At 39.0% G+C, this 24,639-nt stretch overlaps 1 protein-coding gene across 4 annotated transcripts in view; it reads right to left on the bottom strand.

Moving 5' to 3' along the window:
* The window catches only part of SYN2 (synapsin II), a 143,764-nt gene extending 136,498 nt beyond the window's left edge, over positions 1-7,266 (bottom strand). For 2 of the 4 annotated variants that reach the window (XM_042880120.1, XM_042880119.1), the window contains exon 1: positions 6,833-7,266. In XM_042880120.1, coding sequence (XP_042736054.1) covers positions 6,833-7,200 — 368 coding nt within the window. In that variant the 5' untranslated portion in view covers positions 7,201-7,266. Of the gene's footprint in view, positions 1-5,526; positions 5,647-6,236; positions 6,357-6,832 lie in introns of those variants that run through there. The other 2 variants (XM_042880121.1, XM_042880122.1) reach the window with 2 other exon arrangements.
* Positions 7,267-24,639: the final 17,373 nt, after the last annotated feature.

The following is a 24,639-nucleotide window of genomic DNA, read 5'->3' on the forward strand; positions in this document are numbered from 1 at the left end:
TGCTGCTCTGCTCTAGATGATGTTCTGCCTGAAAAATCAGTCCCCTCCAGAGCAATATTCAAAAGAATATGCTGCAATTTCCACTGCTGCAAAGTTACCAAACAGTGACTGAATGAGATAGAAGTAGCTGATTCGTAAAAGCAGCAGCTCATTGCTAAAAGCAACAAGTTAACAAATATAGCACTATCTTTAGAAGCCACATTCTAGTAACAGCAGAATTTGATGAAAAAGATCACAGGGCTGTCCACAGGAAAACCAGCAAGAGCTTCTATAGATTTAAGACTGTCTTCTGAATTACCATTTATATAACTTTTGCTTGCAAATATATGAACAGATTTACATTGGTCCATGTAACAACCAACTTTTTTTTTTTTTTTTAATCAGTGTTCATCAGAGTTTGTGACTATTTCTGTTTCAGCCAGGTGGATACACACTTGTGGTGAAAGTAGTACTGGAAAATTGATAAACAAAACAATTTTCCCACTTTTTTGCAAGTCTCCAATTGCTCATAGTCTGCACTTATGTTGCCATGAATACTCATATACCCACATTCTCCTCCATCCAGCTGTTTAAAAGTGCACTGGCTCCCTTCTCAGAAGTCAGTTTGACTTAGCACAGACAGAGCTGCTTAATTAGCAGAAGCAGCAATGAAATCAAGCAAATATTTTACATCCTAGACCAAGCCATAATGTCCTCCCACCCATGGCACTTTTAAGGTCTTATCACTTTCTTACACTTTTTTTCCACTCTACATTGTAAATAGCCTCATCTTTGGGACAAATATAATTATTTCAGGCAATATTTACTTCACAGCTCATGGCTCTCCTCACCGTTTCTTTACAGCTCTTTCACCTACTTGTAATTACTCTTTCATCTAGCAGTTTTCATCCAGTCTGGCCTAGAATTCTTCTTCAGAGATTCTGTACCCAAATACAACTTTCTGTACTTCTTGTTCCTTTGTTCAGGCACATTTTATTCACAAACAGTAAGGTCTTACCATTTTGTTTTTAAATTCAAAGTGTATTTTATCTACAAATATATAAAATATTAAAGAGATTTCCATAGTTTAGAGCAGTTGCTGGGGGCAAGCTGGATGAATACTGAAGGTAATAAAATTCTGTGATACTGCATACAAACCATCTCACTGTACTATTAAGAACCGGGTACTAAAAATGCAAATGCTGAAGTGTTATATCAAGAATATACTGCAAGAATGTTTATTTAGCATTGATCTTTGTGAGAAACATGGTTGTAATAAAAACAACTACAGCTTGCTGTGTCCTGTAGTTTTTACAGAACAGAGACTAACACGCCTGTTTAAAACAGAAACAGCTCAAAACACAGAAAGTCCTCTGGAGACATTTCACTTTTCAACTAACTAGACTGCAAGATTCACTCCTATTCCAACTATGGCGGAGGGGATGGCAGATGAAATCAAAAATGAACACATACAGAATGTTCAAGTTTCTAATGAGCATTTCATGCACACTAAGTTGCTTGAAATTACATCACAGCACACAAGAAACTGTTTAAATAGAGAAATACACAATCTGAAGGATAAAAGCTCTTTCCAGAGTTTTCTACTTTTATTTTTTATAAATATCTTGTCAAAAGGCAATCTCTATTGTATACTGTGTTTTGCTATTTATACTAAGGCATTCAAGCATTAGAGAACTGAAGGTGAACTAAAAAACCCTCTGGATTCTTCTCTTGCATTATCATCAAATCCTAGCACACACATCATCTGGTGAAGAACTATATCAGCTGGCCATTTCAGAGTACAGACGTGAAGCACTATTTGAATAAGACTGTTCCATGCTACAAATTCAGATTTGTTAACACATTACTATGCCATTCACTTCAGTTGGTTCAGCTGCATGCCCTCCTTCTTAAATTCTTGCTCAACATTCACTTAAGATTATAAAAAAAAAAAAAGAAAGAAGAAGGGGACAAAGAACAAATAACAAGGCATATTGTTCCATAGCTTCATCCCTTCAGTAAAAGCTATTTGGTTTTTCATACCTTACGAGTAGATAAGAATTAAAAATAAAAATTTCTGGAACAGCTCACATTGTTTCATCCGTCCTCTCAGATAGCAGACAGACGTGCTGCTTGTGCTCATGGCAACGTTACTTTTGGTCATTATAACGCTGTAATGCCACAGAAAGCACAGTAGTAACAGCAGAGCAGCAAGGTCCTAGGCTGCAGCAACAGAAGACTTGCTCAAATGCAACAGCTGTGCACACAGAAACTAAGAAAAGAACCTGCTTACTTTCAAAAGGCCTCAGGCACACAAGAATCCCCAGTGAGATACTCTCACCTCCAGTGCCAACCCTTAAATGAGGGCTGGGAAGAGGTGGATCCTGGCTCCACCCCTTTCAGCCACTCAGGTGCATTGCATTGCAAACAACTGAGTTCCACTGGGTTGCCCTGACTTCCCACCAGGCGCTCCATCTGGTGGATGGTTCAGGCCATGATTTAGCATTTCTGTTACAGTCATGTCTTTAATTATGTTGCTATTTTGATTTTAAAAAATGCAGAGCTTTAGCATAGAGTTAACTGCAATGTGTGCTGAGATGTAGTACCAGTCTAACCACCTGCTTGCAAGGAGCTATCTGAGCACATGCTGGTTTCATGTAACAATCTGCTTGCCATCCCACTTTTAAGAGTATTAGGAACTTAGTCCAAAGGCCATAACCTTAACGAGTCTGCAGGGTTGCCAGTTCTTTAAGATACAGATTAAATTCCTCACTAAGATCACTTTAAAACACTTTAAAACTTTTAAAACTTGTACTATGCAAGTTGTTTGGCAGTTACCCTTACACATAACATCACAAGTATCTTTAACTGAAACTGTTTTCAGTTGCCTGGACAACTGCAAAATAAATAAATAAATAAATAAAACTGAAGTAAATTTCTGTATCATAAATCAGTGTCTTTCTGCACTTGAGACAATGCCAGAAAGACTAAAAACATCATGATGAGCAATATTAGCCCATAGACAGCACAAGGATTTTGGAAACGATTTTCTGGACCTATCACAAGATAGGTAACCACTAAAGCAGCAGACATCACAAGAAATGTGTAATCATTGGGATGGAGAGAAAAGTAGAGCAGAAATACACTGATACTTACAAGATTTGTGCTTTTCCCATCTGCTTCTTTCATCACTATGGCCAATGAGTCAATCTTTGAAGCACGAGACCAGCCAAGCAATGGTTACTTTTCAGCATGTAAACAACTCTCCAAATATACATAAGCTTTCAATAAAGACAAGGATTTACATACGCAGCATTTTGGCACCTTGCCACTGATGTACACCCTCTAATCAATTGCTCACACAGAACTGAATATTCAGCATATTTTGCATGCAGAACAAAATGGTTATTTCCTGAAGAAACTGAAATATATTGTAAAATAAACATGTCTAGCTGATAATTTTACAGCAGAACAGCTGGAAAAGGAGAATTAAAAGAAAAGGTGAAGCGAAATATCTAGGTTTTATTTCAGCTCTGTCACTAGGCTCTTGAATGACCTTGAGCAAATGATTTTACTTCTTAGCTTCTTCCATTTGTAAAAATAGCAACACAGATACTTAAACCTGCAAAATAATCAGGCTGAAGTCTATTATATAAAGTCTAAAGGTAAAAAGTGGTTCTTTGAAGCTTTCCCCTCCCTAACAGATCCATGAAGTGCCTGGGAATCATACATTTTTCCACCAAAATGATTTCTACCTTTTAAATACATTGCAAGGTTCTCAACTAGATGTGGTAACTTGGGAAAAGGATCTAGATATCAGTGAAGGTATTACAAATACCTGTTTAGTATGCAGTTGCAGATGAAAAGCACATGATGCTGAAATGCATAAAGAATGGGCCAGAAAATAAGAGGAGCTTTTCCACTGCTTTTATATAAATGAATAGCACTGCTTCATCTGAAGGAGTGTTGGAATTACAAGTCATCCCTTCTTTATAGTGATAGCCTAGAATGAGAGAAAGCTTCAAAGATAATTGACAAAAATGACTGTTGTTTTCTTCCACCTTTGCACCAAAAGATCATTTGTTGTAGAAGGAGACCAGGAGAACCAGAAGCACTGAGTATAGCTTGTCTTGGGTTTGCCTACGGAAGCTGACTGAAAGCCTTATCCTTGTTTTATTCCTTCACTTGTCTTGGAGGCAGGAGTAACAGTATTAACTGATACAAAGCCTTTGACATCAGCTTGTCTTATTGGAAGTCCTTGAAGGTCCCTCTCATTTACATAGCTGCAAGTTTCGGAAGAGCATGTAGGACAGTAATTTCTCACAGTTCTAACATGGAGTTGATTGAGTGTTAGTAGAGTAAGGAGCATGGTTTGACAAGATGACTATACTTGCTTTCTTTCCTTAAAGATTTCTTTCTTTCCCTAAAGACAAGATAGCATGGCAAAATAAGCAAATGAGCACAGGTAAGTTAATTTCCTTATGCCATAAAAGAAACAGTAAAAGAATAATTTCAAAGCCTGTGAAAGGAAAAGCTTTTTACAACAAGAAAATGATAGAAAGCACTGAGATCAAGATTAAGAATGGTAACAACTGGACATTCATTTATTTGTAAAATAACCCATATGAATCCAGTAGCAACAACAACACTGGAAGGGTTATTACATCTCAGACTTCAAGCATGAATTAATTTCTAATAGAAATTAAACATAACAGAAACACAATGTACTTTTGGTGCTAAAATTAAGGAGCAATATGTCTAGCTCACAAAAGAAGGTGCATAATACATACTCCAGAGCTTGCTAGAAAGAGGATACTGAATTAGTAGGATTGCATTATGATCCAGGTGGAAATTCTTTGATTTCTATTGAGACTGCAACCCAAAGGCAAACCCAAAGACACACTTTCAATTTAAGGAAAACACAATGCAGCTCAAAATTCCCAGCACGTAATTTTCATCTCAAGATTAAATAAATCAACTGAAATCATTTCTCAGGAATCTACATTTAGCATAAGAGATTTACTTAGTATTGAGGTTTTTGTTGTTATTGACAGTATTTTTTCCATGTATCACATGACAGTAGCTCTACATTCCTCATCTCACTAAATCTTACGTCAGTGCATCATACCAGGCAGGGAGCTGGAGGAAGAGCCAGGAGATCATTGTCATTTATTTATTGCCACTTCCAGCCTTCAATATAATTATCACTTATAGTGCAGTCCAAGCCTGCTCATAAGCATGATACAGTCAAATCCTGTTGCAATACCTTCCAACATGGGTGTCCAAAATTCCAAAGATACAGAACAAACTTTTCTGCATATGCTATCAGAATACACACATTCGTATTTCAACGCTTACTTTAAAATCCCCAATTTCAGCCTGGTTTGCTTTTCAGAGGGAAAACAGACAGTACCAGCACAGTACCAGGAAACTGTTATTGATACAACTACTATGTATCCATATCACATACCATGGGAAGGAAAAAAATACAGAAAAAGCAGGCAAGTAAGACCTTGTGTACATTTGAGAATGTATGTGGCCACCTACCTGAATGCAGTTGGTGGCATTCACAAAATAGACCTTTACGAGCTTCAATTTTGCTGAAATACTGTGTTCACATTGGATGCATTTATCAAGTATGCAAAACATTCCATGGTTATAATACACAGGTTGGCTTCAGTACCAGAAACAAACTTCATGAACACGGGTAGTTATTCAATTTACCAAGCAGAAATACATGCACTGTAGAATATCAAATAAACAGATGTATCTGCAAGGCTGTGAGCAGTGTCCATGGATGCGTCTCCGTGACGTAGGCACAGAGGCTCTCTGTAGTCTGGCAGATACAACAACCTTGTCGGGTTTGTTGTTTGCTTTTAAAGGGAGACATAACAGGTAACATTATCTTAATGAACGTAGTACCTTTGCTATGGATAATTCCATTTTTATCATGTGTAAATTTCTGTATTGAATATTATATTAAAGTACCATTTCAAAGCAAACGATCTCAAGTCAGAACTGCCCACGTACGTCTAGGCAGCGGGGATACAAATTCGAGAAGCTGACAGTAAAATCACAGACCCACAATCCATTACCGAATGATGTCAGTGCTATAACAACATACTTGTTTTACTCCGTATTATTTTTAGGCACAATTTAGATATTATACACCGCAATTGGTGACACTGCGCGAGGGGATTCACAGCTTGACACGTAAACACACGGCAGGGAAAGATGATAAAGGTGAATAAACGTACATCTTTCTGTAAACGACAACATTCAGCACAGTCATACACGGCAAACGGCTCTGAAGAAGCGGTGACCTCTCCCACGGGCAGCAGAAGGAACGAGTTGCAGTACAAGTTTAGCTTTGGTAAATCACATGGGGAAGCAAAGCAAAGCCCAGCTGTTAATTACCCTAATCACCACACGCACGCACAGAGCTAAGGCACAGCTGCGGGCTCGCCGCCGATCTGCCGAAGGACCTTCACCCCAGCACGCATCTCAGCAGCGGTGAGCCGAGCACGAAAACAAGCTCACCGATGTGAATCAGCGCACGTAGCGCCACGGCATCCAAAACAAATTCGCGCCCCCCGCGCTCGCACGCGGTGTTTATTTCACTGAATACATGACACGCCGTTTCGGTGCGGCAGACAAGCTTTATTGAGCGTGCCGACGGACGCGGCTCCGGTCCCTGCCGGCTCCGCGGCTCCGGTCCGGGCTCTGTCTTCCAGCCCGGCTGCGGGCAGCCCCTCCCGCCCCGCACCGCCCCCAGGGATTCCGCGGCAGGGGAAGGGGAGCGGGGCCGCGAGGGACGGGGAAGGGAAGGGAGCGCGAGGCCGGGGGCACCTACCAGTCCGTGTGCGGCTCGTCGACGACCAGCAGCAGCTTGAACTTTCTGCCGGCGGCCGACGAGGCGGAGGTGGGGTCCACCAACCCGGCCGAGGCCGCCGTCTGCTTCACGGCGTTGGACAGGGAGCTGAAGAAGCTGCTGCCCGCCGACTGCTGCGGCGGCGGCGCCTGCTGCTGGGGGGGCGCCGACTGCGGCGGCTGCCGACGCTCTGCGGCCGGGGAGCCCGAGGCGGGTGCCGAGGAGGCCGAGGGCGGCGGCGGCGGCGGCGGCTGCTGCGGGTCCGGCCGCTGCAGGTCCGTCATGTAGCCATTGGGCAGGTTGGCGATGAAGCTGCTGTCCGAGAGCCTGCGCCGCAGAAAGTTCATCATCTGGCCGGGCGGGAGAAAGGCGAGGCTCTGGAGGGCGGCTGGACGAGGGCTCGGAGCCGGGCGGGAGGGCGGCGGGCGCCGCAGCGGGCTCTGCGATCCGCAGCCGGGCTCGGTCGCCGCCTCACTGCCGACCGGGGCGGGGAGGCGCTGCCTTCACCACAGCCGCTGCGGCTCGCGCGCCTCCGCCGCTCCCGCCCGCCCGCCTCCAGGGGGCAGCAGCGCGCGCGCGGCGGCGGCGCGGAGCTGAGGGGAGGCCGCGGGGCGAAGGGCGGCGGGACGCGGTGGAGCGGTCGGCTCGCCGCGCCTTCTGCCGGGCTGGATCCGCCTTGGCGCTGAGCGCGGCAGCGGCTGTAGCTAAGCTAAAACCCCGCCGTGAAGCATCTTTCGGGCTACGCGAGCTGCCGGGCTCGGTCCGTCACCCGGTGCAACAGTCAAGGCGCGAAGCTATGCGGCGCTTGGCATCAAGCGCGTGTGCGAATGAGGTTTTATTTATAAGCAAACAGCACGGGGCACAGCAGCAGCAGCAGCACTCTCCAAGCCGAGCTGTTTGCGGTTGCGCTCAGCACGCAGCGATGGGCTGCGCGTGCCGTGAGGAGGAGCGGAGCGCGGCGGGAACGGCAGCGGCTGGGAGCGGGAGCTCAGAGTATAAACACTGTGAAAAACAGTGCGTGTGCATCATTTCCACTGGTGATACGTGTTCACAGATGGTAAAAGCACAAGGCTGAGGAGCTGTTTGTTCCTCCCCACTTTAAATGCTGCAGCAGCAGTCTCTCCTACCAAAAGGCTGTAGACCAAATGAAAGAAAAACTCAAGAGTTTTTATGGAGTACCGACTACTTTGCTACCAGCTCAAGATATTACTGAGAAGCAATCAGTTTGATTCCCTCAAAAATGATGCATATTTTTGAAATTGCTGTTCTAGATAGAAGAGTGACTGTAGAAAAACAGCCCCCTTTGGCCAGACTGCTTCCTGTGCACCACCAGAAGTGCTGGTTTCACTGACAACAAGCAGCCAGTCTTGCAAAGCGAAATTAAGCACGGCAGGATTAACTACAGTCCATTCCACTCTGCACATTAACAAAAGTGTTAAGCAGGGCTCTTTTGCAGGCCAAAAACCTACCTTCGGTGTCAGCTGTACTCTTTTGTATGAAGGCAAGGTATGTGCAGCCAGTGAATATGATCGGGAGCAATTTAAATGTCAGGATCCATTACTGTAAAATGGATTAACAAATGATTAAACGTCAAGCAGTTAGGTGGCTCCCATTTGTGGGCTGGAAGATCTCCATCCTTGTTAACATATTTGCGTGGAGAACCTTTGTTTTCTGACTGATGAAATCTGATTCTTATCTGCAGTACTTTATTGTACGTTCACAGTGCAGCAAAGTAATTGCGCTAAGATTATACAGACTGATCCTAACTGTAATCATGGCCAACAGCCTCAGCTCGGCTGCTGATGGAACAGCAGAAGCCCATTCACGCACCCTGTGCACTCTGGAGGCATACGACGGGGCAGAACAGGTATGTCCAACTTTACATATGCTGTTTATATTCACTGTGCATTACTCCATTAACATCTCTGTAATTAGGATGTGCATTTTTTTACTTCTTCCATTATGCTGACTACAGCTTTAAAAATTCAGAATCATTCTCCAGTTGTAGACTCCAGAGTTTTTTAAAACATCTGTTAGAATACTGCCATTCAAAGCAACCCTTAAGTACTGTAATGGCATTAGAAATCCAACACTGCACTAAGGTAACTGGCAACTGAACTTGGCTAAAACCTCAATGAACTTGTTCCCTAGGGCAGCACGAAACAAAAAGCAGAGCTCATCCTGTAGCTCTTACTATAAATGGAAAATTTTGTTCAAAGTGTATGAGTAGAATGACAGAGCGCTTGCTAAATTTAATATTATGTAGAACACTGCCTGGAAGAACTAATAACAGCACTTTTTGCCCAGCTCACTATTTATGATACTTCAGCACCTCACTACGCATTTATGAGTTATTTCAACATTGATTACATCTCTTAAGAAGTGAGAATAATGAATCACAGGTACACTGAGTGACAAAAATCATAAATTGGGTCAATATCAAAGCAGAGAGTACAATGGAAATTTTCAGTCTTGTTTCCTAACACAGAAATCACAATGCAAAAAAGATCAAATTACTGGGGATTAATTGTGTTGGCTAAGAATGAAATATCCAAATCAGTATACTTTATAATGACTTTTCACATCTACACAATGGTATTAACAGAGAAACAACTGAAAAAGTTCAAAACTGAGGGCTGCTCTGAAAGTAATGCCATATCAGTTTGAAGACCTTTGGGGATGTTTCCAGTCTTGGCTAGACTGTCCTACCGTACCCACTGTATAGTTTAGATTTAGCACCTTCTGATTTCCAGCTGTTCAGGCTAATGAAAGACAGGCTTCCTGGGCAACATTTTCCTAGCAATGATGCTATCATAGCAGCTGTGAAACAGTGGGTCACCTCTGCTGGTGCAGATTTTTATGAGTGTGGCATGTAGGCTGTTATTCATCACTGGTGAAAATGCATAGCTAATGGCAGTGACTGTATTGAAAAAGCGTTTTACAGCTGAGAATTCTCTCTGTCAAATAGTGTTATTGTGCTCTTTATATCTGTTGTAGTTTCCATGGAAATAAAGAGGAGGCATTACTTTCAGAGTGACCTACATAGATGCAGCTTAGGAGCAGTATAATCTGAATTCATATTATTTTGCTATTATCATGTCAAGCTAAACTTTAGGCTGGTCAAATGCCTCCTAATATTACATTAGCATTTTAGAGAGAAGTAACTTTCAGGTAACTGTATGTCTTGCAAGTGAAAGAGTCAGACAAGTCATACATGCTAGCAATCAGGGATACTTAACACTTGAGCAGGCTGAATTTAAATAAATTTTAAATGAAACTTTCAACATTTCATGTTACCAGTCATTCATTGACAAAAATATTTTTGTAGACTTGCATAACTACATTCAATGGACAAAAATCACTCATCTTCTCAATCATTATTCTGTACATTATATTGTGCATATAATAATAGTAAACAGAAATGGGAAGAATCCAGGGAGATACTTTCTTTGAATTATGTGCTAGTATGTACTATGAGCCACATGGGCTTCTGCGCACCACATGGTTAGAAAAGAAACATTCCATTATTTGTGTGATTTACATTTCACGTGTATCCATTAATGGCATGCTTCTACTTGTGTTTATGTCCAGGTGTGCAGGTACAGCTCAGCCTGCAAACAGGCAGAAGCTGGCTGCCCACACCAGCAGGGTGCAGGGCTGCTCACTGCCTGTGGTGCGAAGGCTGCAGTAGTAAAGCAGTGCACTGCCAGCCACGTGAGGGCAGGAACAGAGACAGAACCAAGGAGAAAGAACATTGGTAGCTGACTGTGATGGAGTTCGGAATAGTGGGCACTTAAAGCCCATTTCCACAATAAGTGATGGACAATCTCTGTGCTGAAAATAAGGGAAACAAGGAATGTACTTCTCTAGACTGTAGCATATCTCCTGGCAATCCTTGCAGAGATGCAGGCTAGGAGCCTTGTTAAAAAGCTCATAATTTATTTAAACCAGTAGGTCATCAAAAATTGTCATACATTTTCCATAGAAATATGACAGATAATAGCTGTGACTGATGAAGAACATACATACAAAGGAAACAGAAAATACAGGCTGAAGTGGATGTTTACTATATGCCAGGGATATCATGCAGCATATAAAGGTGACATAGAGTATCTCTAATAACAGGAGTTGCTAAACAAAGTTGATCATTCTACACTACACCCCTTTCTATATTTTATTTATAGCTCATTTTCTTTAAATATTTTTCTCCCTTAAAGGTAGCGGGATAGTTATATATTGTTCTTCATGAACACAAATTTGAGTCACTTATGTGAATGCAGATTGTTAGTATGAGGGCAACGTTTGTATAATGGATTTGCTGAATTTGAGATAATACACATTCTAAAAAACTAAAATTTCAAATTCATTTCACCTGTGATGCATTTCTTACAAGGCTGATCCACATGTATATTCTAACACTTGTATTAACTCTATCAAACATATCCAAATTTCCAATATGCAATTTTCCAAATACATCGTGACAACTTCTCTCACCTGAGGTGTCTGACCTCGAGCAGTCCCATTTTCCATTAGTTTCAGTAGACAGATTCACTGAATTCTCCCAGAACACCTGCTGCTATGATGTCCCTGAAGCAAAAACATGTCAGTTTTCTATTTCTGATCTTCCTTGTGTTCTGTTGTCCAAGGTGGCAGAAGCACAGCTAAGCCATATGAAGATGTGACCAAAATAGGCACTCCAGGGAGTAACTATTTAAGTCATTGCATTAGAAAGAACACAAAATCAGCTTCTATATTTCCAAAATCCTGTATTTTGACTTAGAGCACAAAGCACAAATCTCTAGGAGAGAGCACAAATTAACCAGATTGCTTTTTCTTTTTGTCAGGAGATCATTTAAACACCAAAGTTTTTATTACCTAGCCCACGAGAATCCAACCTTTTGGTTGCCTGGGATGCACTGAGTGATAAGGAATTGTCTTGGGCTGCACATGCGTACATTATGATGAAAGCAATGCCTCCTATTTATCTCCATGCAAACTACAACAGATACAATGAGCACAGTAGCTGTTTGATAGAGCACATTCTCATCTACAAAACACTGTTTTTCAACAGCCACCACTATTAACTATGCAGTTTTATCAGCAATGAACAGGAGCCTGCAGGCTGCACTCATAAAAACTGTGCTGGAGGAGGTGACCCACAGGCACTGTCACCACTGCTGAAACGCACCACCCAGCGCCTCGCTGTGCTCACATCTGCTGTTTGGTCTCCATAAACATTCGTAAGTTCTGAGGAATGTCAAATGTGCCATTTTTTCTGTTCCACACCTTTGCTTCATACACGCTTATGTATCAAGATGCCATTTTGTCAGATTTGCCCCTCTGTCAGACAGCAACAGAACATCGTGGAATATTGGCGGGAAGGTTCAACCTCTGCTGCCATCCCACCAACATCCACCTATGGCACCATGGGCCAACATAGTAAAACAGAAGGCATTACCTTTGGAACAGCTCTCATAAAATAAATAATATACTTAAGATATATAAGTTACAAAATATTTTAATTTTTCATATTTCTTATTAAAAGATAAAAAGGAGGGCAACAAAACCATAAAACTAGTGGGAAAATTGACCTTGCTTTTGTGAAGCTAATGCATTCGAGGGCAGTGGCTTCAATGCTTAGTGAGTTCTCAAGGTATTTGTCAGAGATTTTTGCTGAAATTTTATTTTTCCTGTGCTTCATCCTTGAAAATAGCTGTTCAGAAAGGTACATAACTGCCAAAACATGGTAACACGAGTAACCAGTCATAACTGTGACGCAAGGGATATTTCTCTCTGCTCAGATAGGGCTTATAAAAGTCTGGTAAAGAGATGTTCAATTTTTTGAGTTGAATATCTGATTGCAATTCCATTTAAAAATTTTCAGGTTACATTACTCTCAAATGTATTAATATTAATTAAGGCACAAGAGCTCTCTTTTATTTATGTCAGCTTAGTAAATACTTACCTGGCCAATTTCACATTTTATAAGCATACCAATTTAAACAGTTCTGCATTGGCAAGAAATACACTTATAAGTTGTTCTTAAATATCTCCAGGGATGGCAACTGGACCACTGCCCTGGGCAGCCCATTCCAATGTCTGGCCAACCTTTCCATGAAGAAATTCTTCCCAGTATCCAGTCTAAACCTCTTCTAGTGCAACTTGAGGCCATTTCCTCACATTCTATCAGACACAGGGTCATTCCAGTTATAAAAAATACTGGATTTGTTTGTCTGGGTAAATGCTGAATGTATTATTTTCTGTAAATATCTTGCAATTTTCAGGCTTAAAGAATAATACAGTAAGATGTATCATCTACTCAGCATCAGCAGGGACATGGTTTAGTAATGGATTTGGCAGTGTTAGGATGAAGTTGAAGCTGATGATCCTAAGGGACTTTTCCAACCTAAATAATTCTATGATTCTAGCATTCAGAGAGAACTTGATGGCTGTAGCAGTATTTAAGAAAGCAATAAAAAGTACTCAACTTTTCTCCCATTTGTGTTCCAGGAGAGCAGCCTCTCTGCTGCCAGGACAGGAACTTGTTCCTTCACCCATAGCAACCCCAAAGAGAGGGCAGCATGAGCATGGGAGAAGATGCTGTAATCTCAAGGGGCTCAATGACCAAACTGACTTAATTTGTACTGATGTCGAAAGGAACACTTTGTCTCCTTGACAGTACAAAAGCAAACGATCCTCTGGCAGTATTTCTTTGAATAGAAACCCACATAGCATTCTTGGAAAAAAAAAAAAAAGGACTGTATAACACTCTTACCATGCTCTGCAGTTCAGTAAATTCTATATAGAAAAACCATGACGTGTTTTAATTTATAAATTATATTTAGAATCAGTACTTCTACCTTTGCAAGCTCTGAACATGGATGAATTAGTAGGGCAGAAAAGAGCTTTTTGGTCTCATGAGTAATGTTTGCTGAGAAGAGGAATCTCAGAAAATTCTGTAGAGAAAATGAGGACAACCAGTGATAGAAAAAGACAGGTTGTAATCGATGTGATTGATAACTATAGAACAAATAAATGGTCATGGAACAGACAATCTATTAAAATAGTTTGTCTCATGATTTATTCCAAAATCTGAAGCTACAATACTGGTAGCAGTTCTGCAGTTATGTTCCATTTCCCAATAATAAATATCTGATTTTTTGGCTCACTATATCCCATGTTTTAAGAGTTTTTTTTTTTTTTTTTTAACACATTAATGCAAATACAAAGAAACATCAAGTGCTTTTCACTATGTGATTGCTTAGTCAAATACTGCCAGCCTCACTCAGAATAAACTTCTATTAAGACTGAAGGCAATTTTTCAAATTTTTCAGTATTCAAGCCACAGAAATCTAAATAATTAATGTTTAAAGACAGTTTATATCAAAAATTGAACAATTGCATGAATTGACTGACAAATGTATATAAAAGGGCATATTTAAGACATACATATATTATAAATAAAGCGTATACAAAATATTGTTTGCTTGTATTTCTGAAGGAGCGCATCAATAATGCAGTGTGTGTATGACTTGTCTTTGTTGTGCTTTCTACTCTTTGAGAGCATAGCCTTTCTTATACTATCATCTATCTCAGAAACAGCGACTTATTTCCATCTCAGTGAGAGATGTTTCCTCATACAATCCAGAAGACTAATTTAGAAACAGTTAACTTTCTGATTTTGTGCAATGTATAACTTCAAATACTAAGACAATTTTACTGTTTTGCACATGAGTAAATTCCAGTCTTTCTAAACAGTTTACAGCCTATGTATACAATGTTGGGATAATTCCATCAGGAAAATCAGGAAATTTTTCACTGCGGAGGACAGTCACCATTACAAAAAGAAATGAGCAATAGAAACTATGATTAACAAATATAAGATATATATTCATGGTGACTGTGGAATTTGGTGGAGTCAGAAGATTAAATATTTTTCTAGAGGACAGCTTCTCAACGCGATACTTTTGCTCTTGCACCTTACCTTGTAACATCATTTTATAAAATTGTAAAGAATAAAAATATAAATTGTAAAGAATAAAAACAAAAAGGAATACTATATGAATATTAGATAAAAGGTAAAGAAGCCAAAAAAAAAGTTCTGCTACAAATGGAGCTGAAGGCTTGAATTGTATCAGAAACACATATGTATACCCAGAGATCCATTGTGCTCACACAGGAATGTGCTTTTTTTTTTTCTTTAAAACCTTAAGATTGATCTTAATCAGATAACACTCAAAAAGACTTATTAAGAAAATCATCTTCCAGTGAGAATCTAAACTGTGTGAACACCTTCTGAAGTCCAAAAAGTCTGCCAACTAAATCAAAGACAATATAACTAAGCAGAACAAAATCGGTCTTTTTAAAATGCTTTTCTTCTGCAAGTTGTTTTTTTTAATTATTATTTTAACCGATTTATGAAGAGCAAACCAAGAATTTTCTGCCATTATGTGCATTTTAAATGACTGAATAGATAAGTTATAGGCCGACTGCAATACAGTAGGGAAAAATAAACCTATCACTGGCTATTAATGAAAAAAAGAATTTAAAAAGAAACATGAACTACAATCCTATATGAACTGTAGTAAACAAAACCTCCAATCTGTCCTTCACAATAAAAATCATAATTTTCTTTTTTTATGACTTATGAAATGATTAAGATGAATGCACATTTAACTAATTAATTGGCTGCTTTAGTTACCACAAATTAATTTTGAATACCTTGTATGTAAAAACCTGATAAGCCATTAACGTACAACATGCAAGATAAGCAGATAATTGAAGGGGTTGGAGCAAATGAGTTAACAATATAATTGTTTTGTTACTGATTTTTTTTTCCTCAGAGATGAATTAATAGCAAATATTATGCAGTACTTAGAACATTCCAACATTACCTTTAATTTTACCTTCATCAATGAAAGCAGATCTAGTCTATAAAGTAAAACAAAGACATCAGTTGCAATATCAAAGAATCACAGAATGGCTTGGGTTGGAAGGGACCTCAAGGATCCCTGCCTCCTCTGCTTCTCTTATTCTGAAGGATGGAGAGCTCTTGCTGGCCTTACTCTGTGCTGAGGGTAGCCAGCTTTGTTCCACTCCTCTGTCTTTAAGGACAGGTTTCCCGGAGATCTCATCCAACAATTCCTTAAACAGCCTGAAGTTTTCCTCTCCTGAAGTTCAGGGTCCTCTTTACCAGGGCCACGTTCTTCAAGATCATGAATTCAACCAGGGCACGGTCACTGCAGCTTAGGCTGCCTCCAGTCTTTGATGATCTCTGCATTGGTAAGAACCAGGCCCAGATACCCTTCACCTCTGATAGCTCTGTCCAACACCTCAACCAGAAAGCTATCATCTGTGAATGCAGGAGTCTCCTGGATCACTCGCAGCTCACCATGTTGTTTTCCCAGCAGATATCCACAGGGTTGAAATCCCCCATCAGAATGGGAGCAGGACAATTCTTGCAGCTAAAGCAAAAAGGCCTTGTCAACAGACTTGCGTTGATCAGGTGGCCTATAGCAGACCCTGATCACCAGCTGTCCTTTGTTGGTTCCATTCCTAATCTTAACCCACAGGCTCTCAATCTGTTCCTGATTGTTTCTCAGAGGGAGTTTTGAATTCCCTTAGCTAATGCTAACATTGCAGAATCATGATGTAGTAAGTGCTGTATTCATGGAATCTTCCACTGCTTACATAACAATCATTATGCCATTTACTGGTCTTATGGTATACCTCACTGTAAATATTTTGGCCGTTTAAGGAAACGTAGATGCTTAAGAACCCATGAATAAACAATTGGACTTAAAATGGGTGTCTGAGTGCTTTCTAAAAGCAAACCTTTATGACATTCACAGCAGTACAAAATGCAAGTACCAATCTACCTCTGTATTTTGTACTGTCAAGAAGAATAGTGCGTGACAGTGACAGTGTTTATGTGATCCTGTGAATTGAACTCTTGAAGTAATGGTTGTTCATATGCTCTAAATGCTCTTAAAACTGTCATATCAATTTTTATATTTATCTGTTAAGAGTTATACTCCTTTCAGAGACCACAAATGAGATAAAAAAAAAAAACAAAAAAAACTCCTTTCTTCTCTTTGAAATGAATAGAAGAGAGGCTGGTGCAAGACAGAACAACCAAAGTCTTAAGCAGGATTTGAAAGTCTTAACAAATAGTGACTTTTTAACTTCTGATTCTTAATAGCTCTTCTGTGAGTCAGTTGCATTACACTAATAGTATATTTTAATCACTCTGAAGGTAATTGTACTTTAAGTACAATTAAGAAATCATTCTTAAAATCACTCCCAGGTTATTTGAGAGAGAAATTTTTTCTCATTTATCTCTTTGTTTCAGATCCAAAATCTCTTGACATTTGACACTCAAAGATGCTACAAGACTTAACAGCAACTAAAAGGTATGTAATAATCTTCCCCATTCCTCATGGAAGTGCTATCCTACAATAATCTTATTTCTGTATTTTTCAGTGTGAAATCAAGTCAATCAGCATGCAAACTAGGTTGTACTGTGTAAGCAAGAACAATATTTTTCCTCTTAGCTGGGATAATATTGGGAAGTTTTTCTTAGTCATATAATAGATTATGGAATTTCATAAATATAATATAGCATGGAATTATAGAGTCAGCCCCTTTGACCTTTGCTCAGCTCTATAAGACTTGAAGGTCTTGAAGATATGAATAATTAGTATTTGGCAGTGGTATGGTGTGAAAAACCTGATCTCCAGCCCCTTAGCAGAAAAATTGCTACATCACAGTGTGTGAACATCACAGTATGGGCAATGCCTCTACCCACACCAGATGTTTTGCAAGGCAGCATAAAGGGGAAATCAGGATCATTTTTGCCAGCTGTAAGAGCTATAGGGGAGATTTTTATTTCAATGCCTTCCGTTTTATTTATAGAAAAATATTTAATATTTGTCTTATTGGCACAGCAATGTTCATTGTCTGTCAAAAATTCATTGTGCTTTCAGTTAAGCTTCTTTTTCCCATACCAAAATCCAAGCACAAATATTAATGTTAAAAATAATGCAGTGTACAGTAACAGATGCATGTATTTTGCAAAAAATTTAACTTTAGCACAGAATTTGACAAATAATTGAAATCAGTTACCCAGTTTTATATATAATTAATATAAATTTTCTTTTGAAATTGAGAATCTTTTTGGTTCCATACACAAGGAAAATATTTCAATTCAGCCAGAACAGATAACAATTTAGATTAGCTGAGTCACTGTATTGCTGCAGCAGCCCTTAGGAGGAAGCAAATAAATTAGCTAGCCTCATCCAAGAGATATAGACATCACCAATAAGGGATATGATTAAACAGAATCCAAAAAGCATTGCATCATTAGTACCAAGGACATTCTTTATATCATTCTAAATGTAAATAAAAACTGCATAGAGTTGATAAATAGGTGTGGATCAGTAAAGGTTAATTAAAAAAAAAGCCTGAACGGTGCACAGTGTGAGTTTCTGCCAGTGCTGTATTTATACAAAAAATAACCCTTAAAGCCATTGGCCCTACCTGTCCAGGAATCCTTTACTAGCATATTCTTTACAGTGCTCAGTTCATTAATGAAACAGCATAGCACTGTCTTTTGTCCTGTACTGAGTCTGACAGCTCACAAATAATTCTCAGTCCTTAGAGAAAAAAAATAGAAATGAAAATGGGATGGTGAATCTGGTCTTGAGTTGTCTGTTTGGAGTGACAGCATCTTGCAGGATGCAGTGATTCTAAGGTTTCATATACAGCTACTATTCAGCTGTAGTATTAAACACTATTTTTTTTCTTGAGCAGCTGTTGCCTATGGTTTCTTCACATTTTTTAAACAGAGAATTGGATCTCTGACAACATATTGTCTTTTCACATGCATTTATATGGTCACATTACTATAGAACTGCTTCATTTTTAAGCATTTGAAATGATCTTTTGTGTATCAGCTGTAACACGTAAGGAGTGCTTTGAATGCTCTGTAATACACAACACCTGCAATATTTCCCAGTCAAGTAGCTCTCTATTATGGTAAATGGATGACAAATGCACAAAAGGGCCTCTTAAACAGTGCTCACATTTCCAGAATTCTAGCAAATTTTCCTGTGGTAAATTAGTAGGAGAAACAGCTCTCGTGTCCTGAGTCATACTGGAGTGAATGTTTTTCCTTCACTCATACAACTGAAAGCTGGGTTGCCTTGAGTTCCAAAATCTTTTCAGGTATACACTTCAAACAGCAGTGAAGGGAATAAAAATCCAAGTCAACTATCGCTAATCATTATGAAGGTTAAGCTGTGTAGGGCCCTTAGGGAGAAATATATCCAAGTATAATAACAATAATATAATTACTATTATATTTATTATTTTCTTTGTTTTCTTTGCTGACTGATACACTGACAGACACGCACCAAGCATGTGCACTGTTCTGGATCAGCAGCACATTGGTATCTTACTGCATATGCTCAACAAATGAGCAAATACACTCCTACTTGTACTGTAATCAAACCTTTGCAAATGTTTTTTGCATATTTGAAGGAGGATGACAATCACAAAAAAAAAAGATCATTGCAATGTTACTTCTTCTCTCAAAGGAAATTCAGTGTAATGGCAGAATCAGAGAGGAGCTTGGTTCTCTTGCTCGTTCTTTCACTTCTCCTTTGTTCATCATTGGATTTGCATCCACGTGGGAAAATGAAATTAGTGATTTTAAGGTCTGAGACAAAATGTGATAGCATTCTTTTTGTAACAACATTGATGGTACTGTTTGGATTCTGTGTTATTTTGAGATATGAGTGAAAAACATTTGTTCTGAGATGGAATGCAGGCATACCTTACTAATCTTCTAGAATCCAGGCTTTCCTTCATTCACAGCAAGTCCCACAAGATGACAAGATGATAGAGAATTCTGCAAGACATTAACGTAATTTAAAACAAAGATGCTTATAGCTGTGCTTTAGTTTTTAGAAAAACAGAATCAAATACTTCTAAGAATACTTCCATAGACATTACTCAGGGAGAAGCTCTGGTACTTTTCTTGTTAACATCAATAATTTGTTCTAATTTTGATAGCGTGTATGTGGGACAGGTCTTTACTCAGATTACTGCAGTCAGTTGGCTTGAACTCTTCATGGGTGCTAAATGCTGCGTCCTACATAACTGCATTAATGCTTAGGTTTTGTCTCCTATCTTGCATGTTTCTCAAGACACAAGTACTGTTTTATCCTATTGTAGCATAAGGGATAGTATATCCAGTATATCTACAAAACTTAGTAGAATACCCAGAAATAGCAGACATGTCCACTGAAATTCCAAACAACCTGTTGGCTCAGCTTATTAAAAAGATAATTTTGTTCACACCCATGTTCTGAGAATGGCTGGTTTTGTTCAAACATGAAACAGGAGGATCATACTGAATTTTTGCATTGGGTTGTTGAAACAGTGATAGAAAGTAAACAGCAAAGCAAACATTAATCTTGTTACAGTTCACAAATGAAGAGGCGAATTAGCAGTCAACACAGCGCTCAGCTCTAATTGTGGATTATTCCACATGGCTGCTTTCCAGCCAGTTTTCACCAGGTGCCATTCCCTTTCCACTATCTTCATTTTCTGATCCATAGCTACTATATTTCTGGCACAAAGTGAGTAGTGGAGAAAGCTAACTCAAAATTCTAACAAGCAAAACTGTTGATTCATACAGTATGAGTTTTGATAATAAACTGAAAATTGAAATATTTCATTATCAAATTGGTACTCCAAAATCTCAATTGCAAAAAAAAATAGTAAATTTAAGTAAATTTATTAACAAGAAATACATAAAGGTTATTACAAATAACTACACCTGACACAAATTACAAATAATTGACATCATCAGTAATTACTGATAATTGATTACTGAAATGTCTCTTCCCCTGTCAGTACTGAGGAGGCATTTGGATTATGTCCACAGTAATATGCTTAAACTTTTTGTTAGCACTGCAGTGGTCAAGCAGTTGGACTTGATGATCTTTGCAAGTTTCTTCCAGCTGAGGTGTCCTATGCTATCTAAAAGATTTTACAGATTTAAAACACCCCAACCTGGTATTCCAGGAAAGAAGGTTGTATTCTGTTCGCAAGGTTGTAGTGGCAGTGGGTCAGGGGCTGTGCAGAAAATAGCTTTTCATTCAGAAACTTAGTGATAGTTAGGGCAAAACCAATTTACACAGAACTACCTTCCCCCTCCCCACCTCACTTTCTTCCTGCCTACTTTAAGCAGATGACTGAAACCGTGCATCTAAAATGCATATTTATTGGGAAGGAATACTCAAGATTAGAGAATCAGTGACAGGCTAGAAACAAGACAACTACATTTTAAGTCTTTATTTTGATGTTGCATTTGCCAGTTGGTGAGGTGTATCAACATCCACACTGTGGGCTCAGTAGATAACCGGTGATCTGTAAAGGAGAGAGGATAAAAGAATAGAACTGCAGGAATCCAGGAACAGGCAAAAGAGAAAGAATCTAAAGAGGTAGCACTGGAGAGAGGAGGACCAGGATAGATGGGAGAACATGACTGAACAGTGATGGTGGTGTACACTGTGCAGATAATTCAGAGGTTTGGGAAGTACTGCATTCAAGCACGTGTACATGCATATTCTCCTCTGCTGGTTTCTGAACAGACCCAAAGTGTGCAATTTGAAGAAAGAGTATTTTCAGGCGTCTCAGTTTCACTCAAAAAAGAAGTAAAATCCTAATAAAACACCAGCAACAAAGCAAAATGACGCCCCTCTGTCCAGTGCCTCAGACCACTTCTTAGGGACTGCGTGTGACCCAGAAGAAAAACTTTGCAGTTGGAATTTAAAAAGTTGGATTTCATTTCTAGATTTGTGGCTCAAATATATTCGTGCTGACAAAATTGGACTTGTCATTAGCTGAGCTGGCATACATAGCCAAGAGAGCCTTCTTTCCATCCAAATTTCCTGTTTACTTCTACAATAGCATAATCTCTGAACACCTACAGAGATACTCTACAGCACATAAGGATACTGTTTATTAAGTTCCTTTAAAAAAATAAGCATTAAAAAACCTAGAAGAATAGAATTGGAATAAATCAAGTGTTGCTGAATTAAAAGAGATAAAATGAGATAAAGAAAAAGTCCATATTTTTTTCAGCCTTTGCTTAAGGCAAAGGATTCACAAATCCTACTTATTCCATACTCTCTAGACTTATCCTGTCTTTGCTTGGACTGAAAATAAAACTCCCTGAACTTCAGTGTACTTTCACAGCTGTTTAAAGCCTAAAACAAGAAACAATAAGAGTTAATGGAAGCTTTCATTTAGACCACCATTCTACCTTGTTCCAGGGTAATTTAATGGATGCGGCCAGGCAATTCACAGAAAAACCTGCAGTCCTTCATTCACAGTTAAACCAATCTTGCATCACCTGCACATCTTGTGTAAGAAGGTGACACTTCCAAAGAAAAGCACAAAATTAAGAAGTCTTTTTTTTTTTTTTTTTTTTTTTTTCACCCAGCCATTTCATTGCCACTAATTTGTTAAACAGGCTAATTTACTGGATCTGAACTGAAATCTTCAAGGTCTCTCCAGCCACAAAGCTTAATTTATGGCAGAAACACATTAAAAACCTGCCCCAATTTGCTCCATTAAAATGAAAGCATGAGTGGATCCTATGGCAATAGTTCCAGAAGAATTAAAAAGGATTTAAGAGATAATGATATAAAACATACTTGGTAGAAAAATGCAGACTGACAGAATATTATTAGGCCAGCCACAGTGGTTTAGTGGCAGTTAATGAAAAAGTAGATACCTCAGCTTAATCTTACTGTAATTAAGCTGTATGTTATGAAAATGAATACCTGCAAAACAGCAGCATGTCCTGAGAAATGAATTTAACTTAACTGTTGATGAAATAATGTATTTGAAAGCAGAATATTTCTGAAATGTGCAAACATGCTGGAAGTTACTGTAAGAACATCATGAGATTAGCTACAGTGTCCACCTTGCATCATACTTGCTCCTATTTTCTGGCCTTTTCCTACTGTTATGGGTTTCCTTTAAGAAAGGGAGATATTTAGGAAATGATTGGTTTTGAAATCCCTTTAGAGCCTGCAAATACTAGCAGAATAAAAATCAAATGGTCTGTTTGTAGGACCAGTTAGAGTAACCTTGCCAAAAACAAGACTTTTTTTCTTAAATACATGTAAGAAAATTATTTAATACTTGTGGAATCCTGGTTTACAAGTGAAAACAAAAGTGAAAATGTTTAAATATAAAGAATGAACTTTGTAAAGAAAATCCAATAAAGAAGGAAAAAGCAGCATTTGCTAATTTAGCTATGGAACTCACTATTACACTTGGTCCAAATATCTCCAGCTTCTGCTCTGAACCTATCAGCCTTGCTGAAAACTTTTTTCTTCTTCTGGCAATAAATCCCATTAGCAAATCTCAGTTCGAAGGCAGAGTGAGAAGTTCTACAAAGTTCCATTAGTGTTTAACCTGTGCTGTTATAGAAGCAGGGCTGCAGCTAAGATTTGTGATGGCAAGCACACTGCTAGCTGCTACAAAAACAGAACAAGAAGCTATTATTGAAAATTACAAATTAGTAAGAGGTCTGGGGGATATCAGAGACATACTAAAATGATTTAAGCTGAAGAGATTAGAATTTGCCTTTAAACCAAATATTTCATAAATGAAGCATGAAGCATTCAGTGGAATATTTTACCATGCTAACAATCGCTTTGCCCTGAATAATAAGCTGATAGGTGATGTGAACGCGATGCCTCCGGTTGCACTGCAGTATGAGTCACTAGCTGAAATAAAGGAACAGAATCCCAGCAACGCTGCTAAAAGCTGCAACATACTTGAAATACGCCTGCTCCAGTGACACAAAATGAGAATGATACTTTCTTCCTCAGCCGAATTTTCAGCTGCGTTGACAATGTCTGTTAAGTCTCTGAAAGGCAGACGGAGCTCCACAGTAAAACGACTGTAAAAACCACACGCTGTCATTTTCAGAAGTATTTATGGAAATGCATATCAGCTGTTAGGCAGGGAAACTTTTAGAAGACAATGGTTTTATATAGACACATCGTTAAGCCTATGCATTATTTACAAGAAAATGAGATAGGTGAGAGACTTCATTTGCATCACACAGTAGGTAAAAATTAACACAGTGGAGAGGTCTGTTTGTGTCAGAGACGGTGCTAAAACCTCATCCATTTAATTTTAAGCTGTGCATGTAGCATACATCTCAGGTATCTCAAGGTGATGCTCCCCACCAATCTTCATAGCAAGCCACAGGATGGTGGGACCTTCTCCTTGTCCAGTTACTTCAAATCCTGCCTGAGGGTATGTGCATAACACAGCATTTCTTACATATAGAAGAGGTTTATCATTCTTAATAGCTTTGCAGTACCAAAAAAAGAAGTGAACTGCAAACCAATTTCTGACAATTCCAAAGACATAGTGACTTTTTTCAGGACGTAGGTGTCTGAGACAGTAAGACCCTTAAATGCCTTCTTAAAGCAAAATCATCTTCAGTGTTTTGCTGGATCAGTCATTCTATTCACAGTAGGAACAAAACACCTAAATGCTAATTTTATTTTTGATGAATGAATCTTATTCTGAAACAAAACTCACTGAAAGAAACAAAACAATCAAGAAAGGAGAAGTTGTATAATTTAACATTCACTTTTGCAATCTTAGTGAATAGAATGCATGGAAATTGTTGCCAAGTAAACAGAAGTTTCTAATATAAAACGCTTTTTTCCATTTCATCTTTCAGAAAG

Source organism: Lagopus leucura, unplaced genomic scaffold (genome assembly GCF_019238085.1).
Source record: "Lagopus leucura isolate 7727_CA_CO unplaced genomic scaffold, USGS_WTPT01 Super-Scaffold_100026, whole genome shotgun sequence".
Taxonomy (NCBI): Eukaryota; Metazoa; Chordata; class Aves; order Galliformes; family Phasianidae; genus Lagopus; species Lagopus leucura.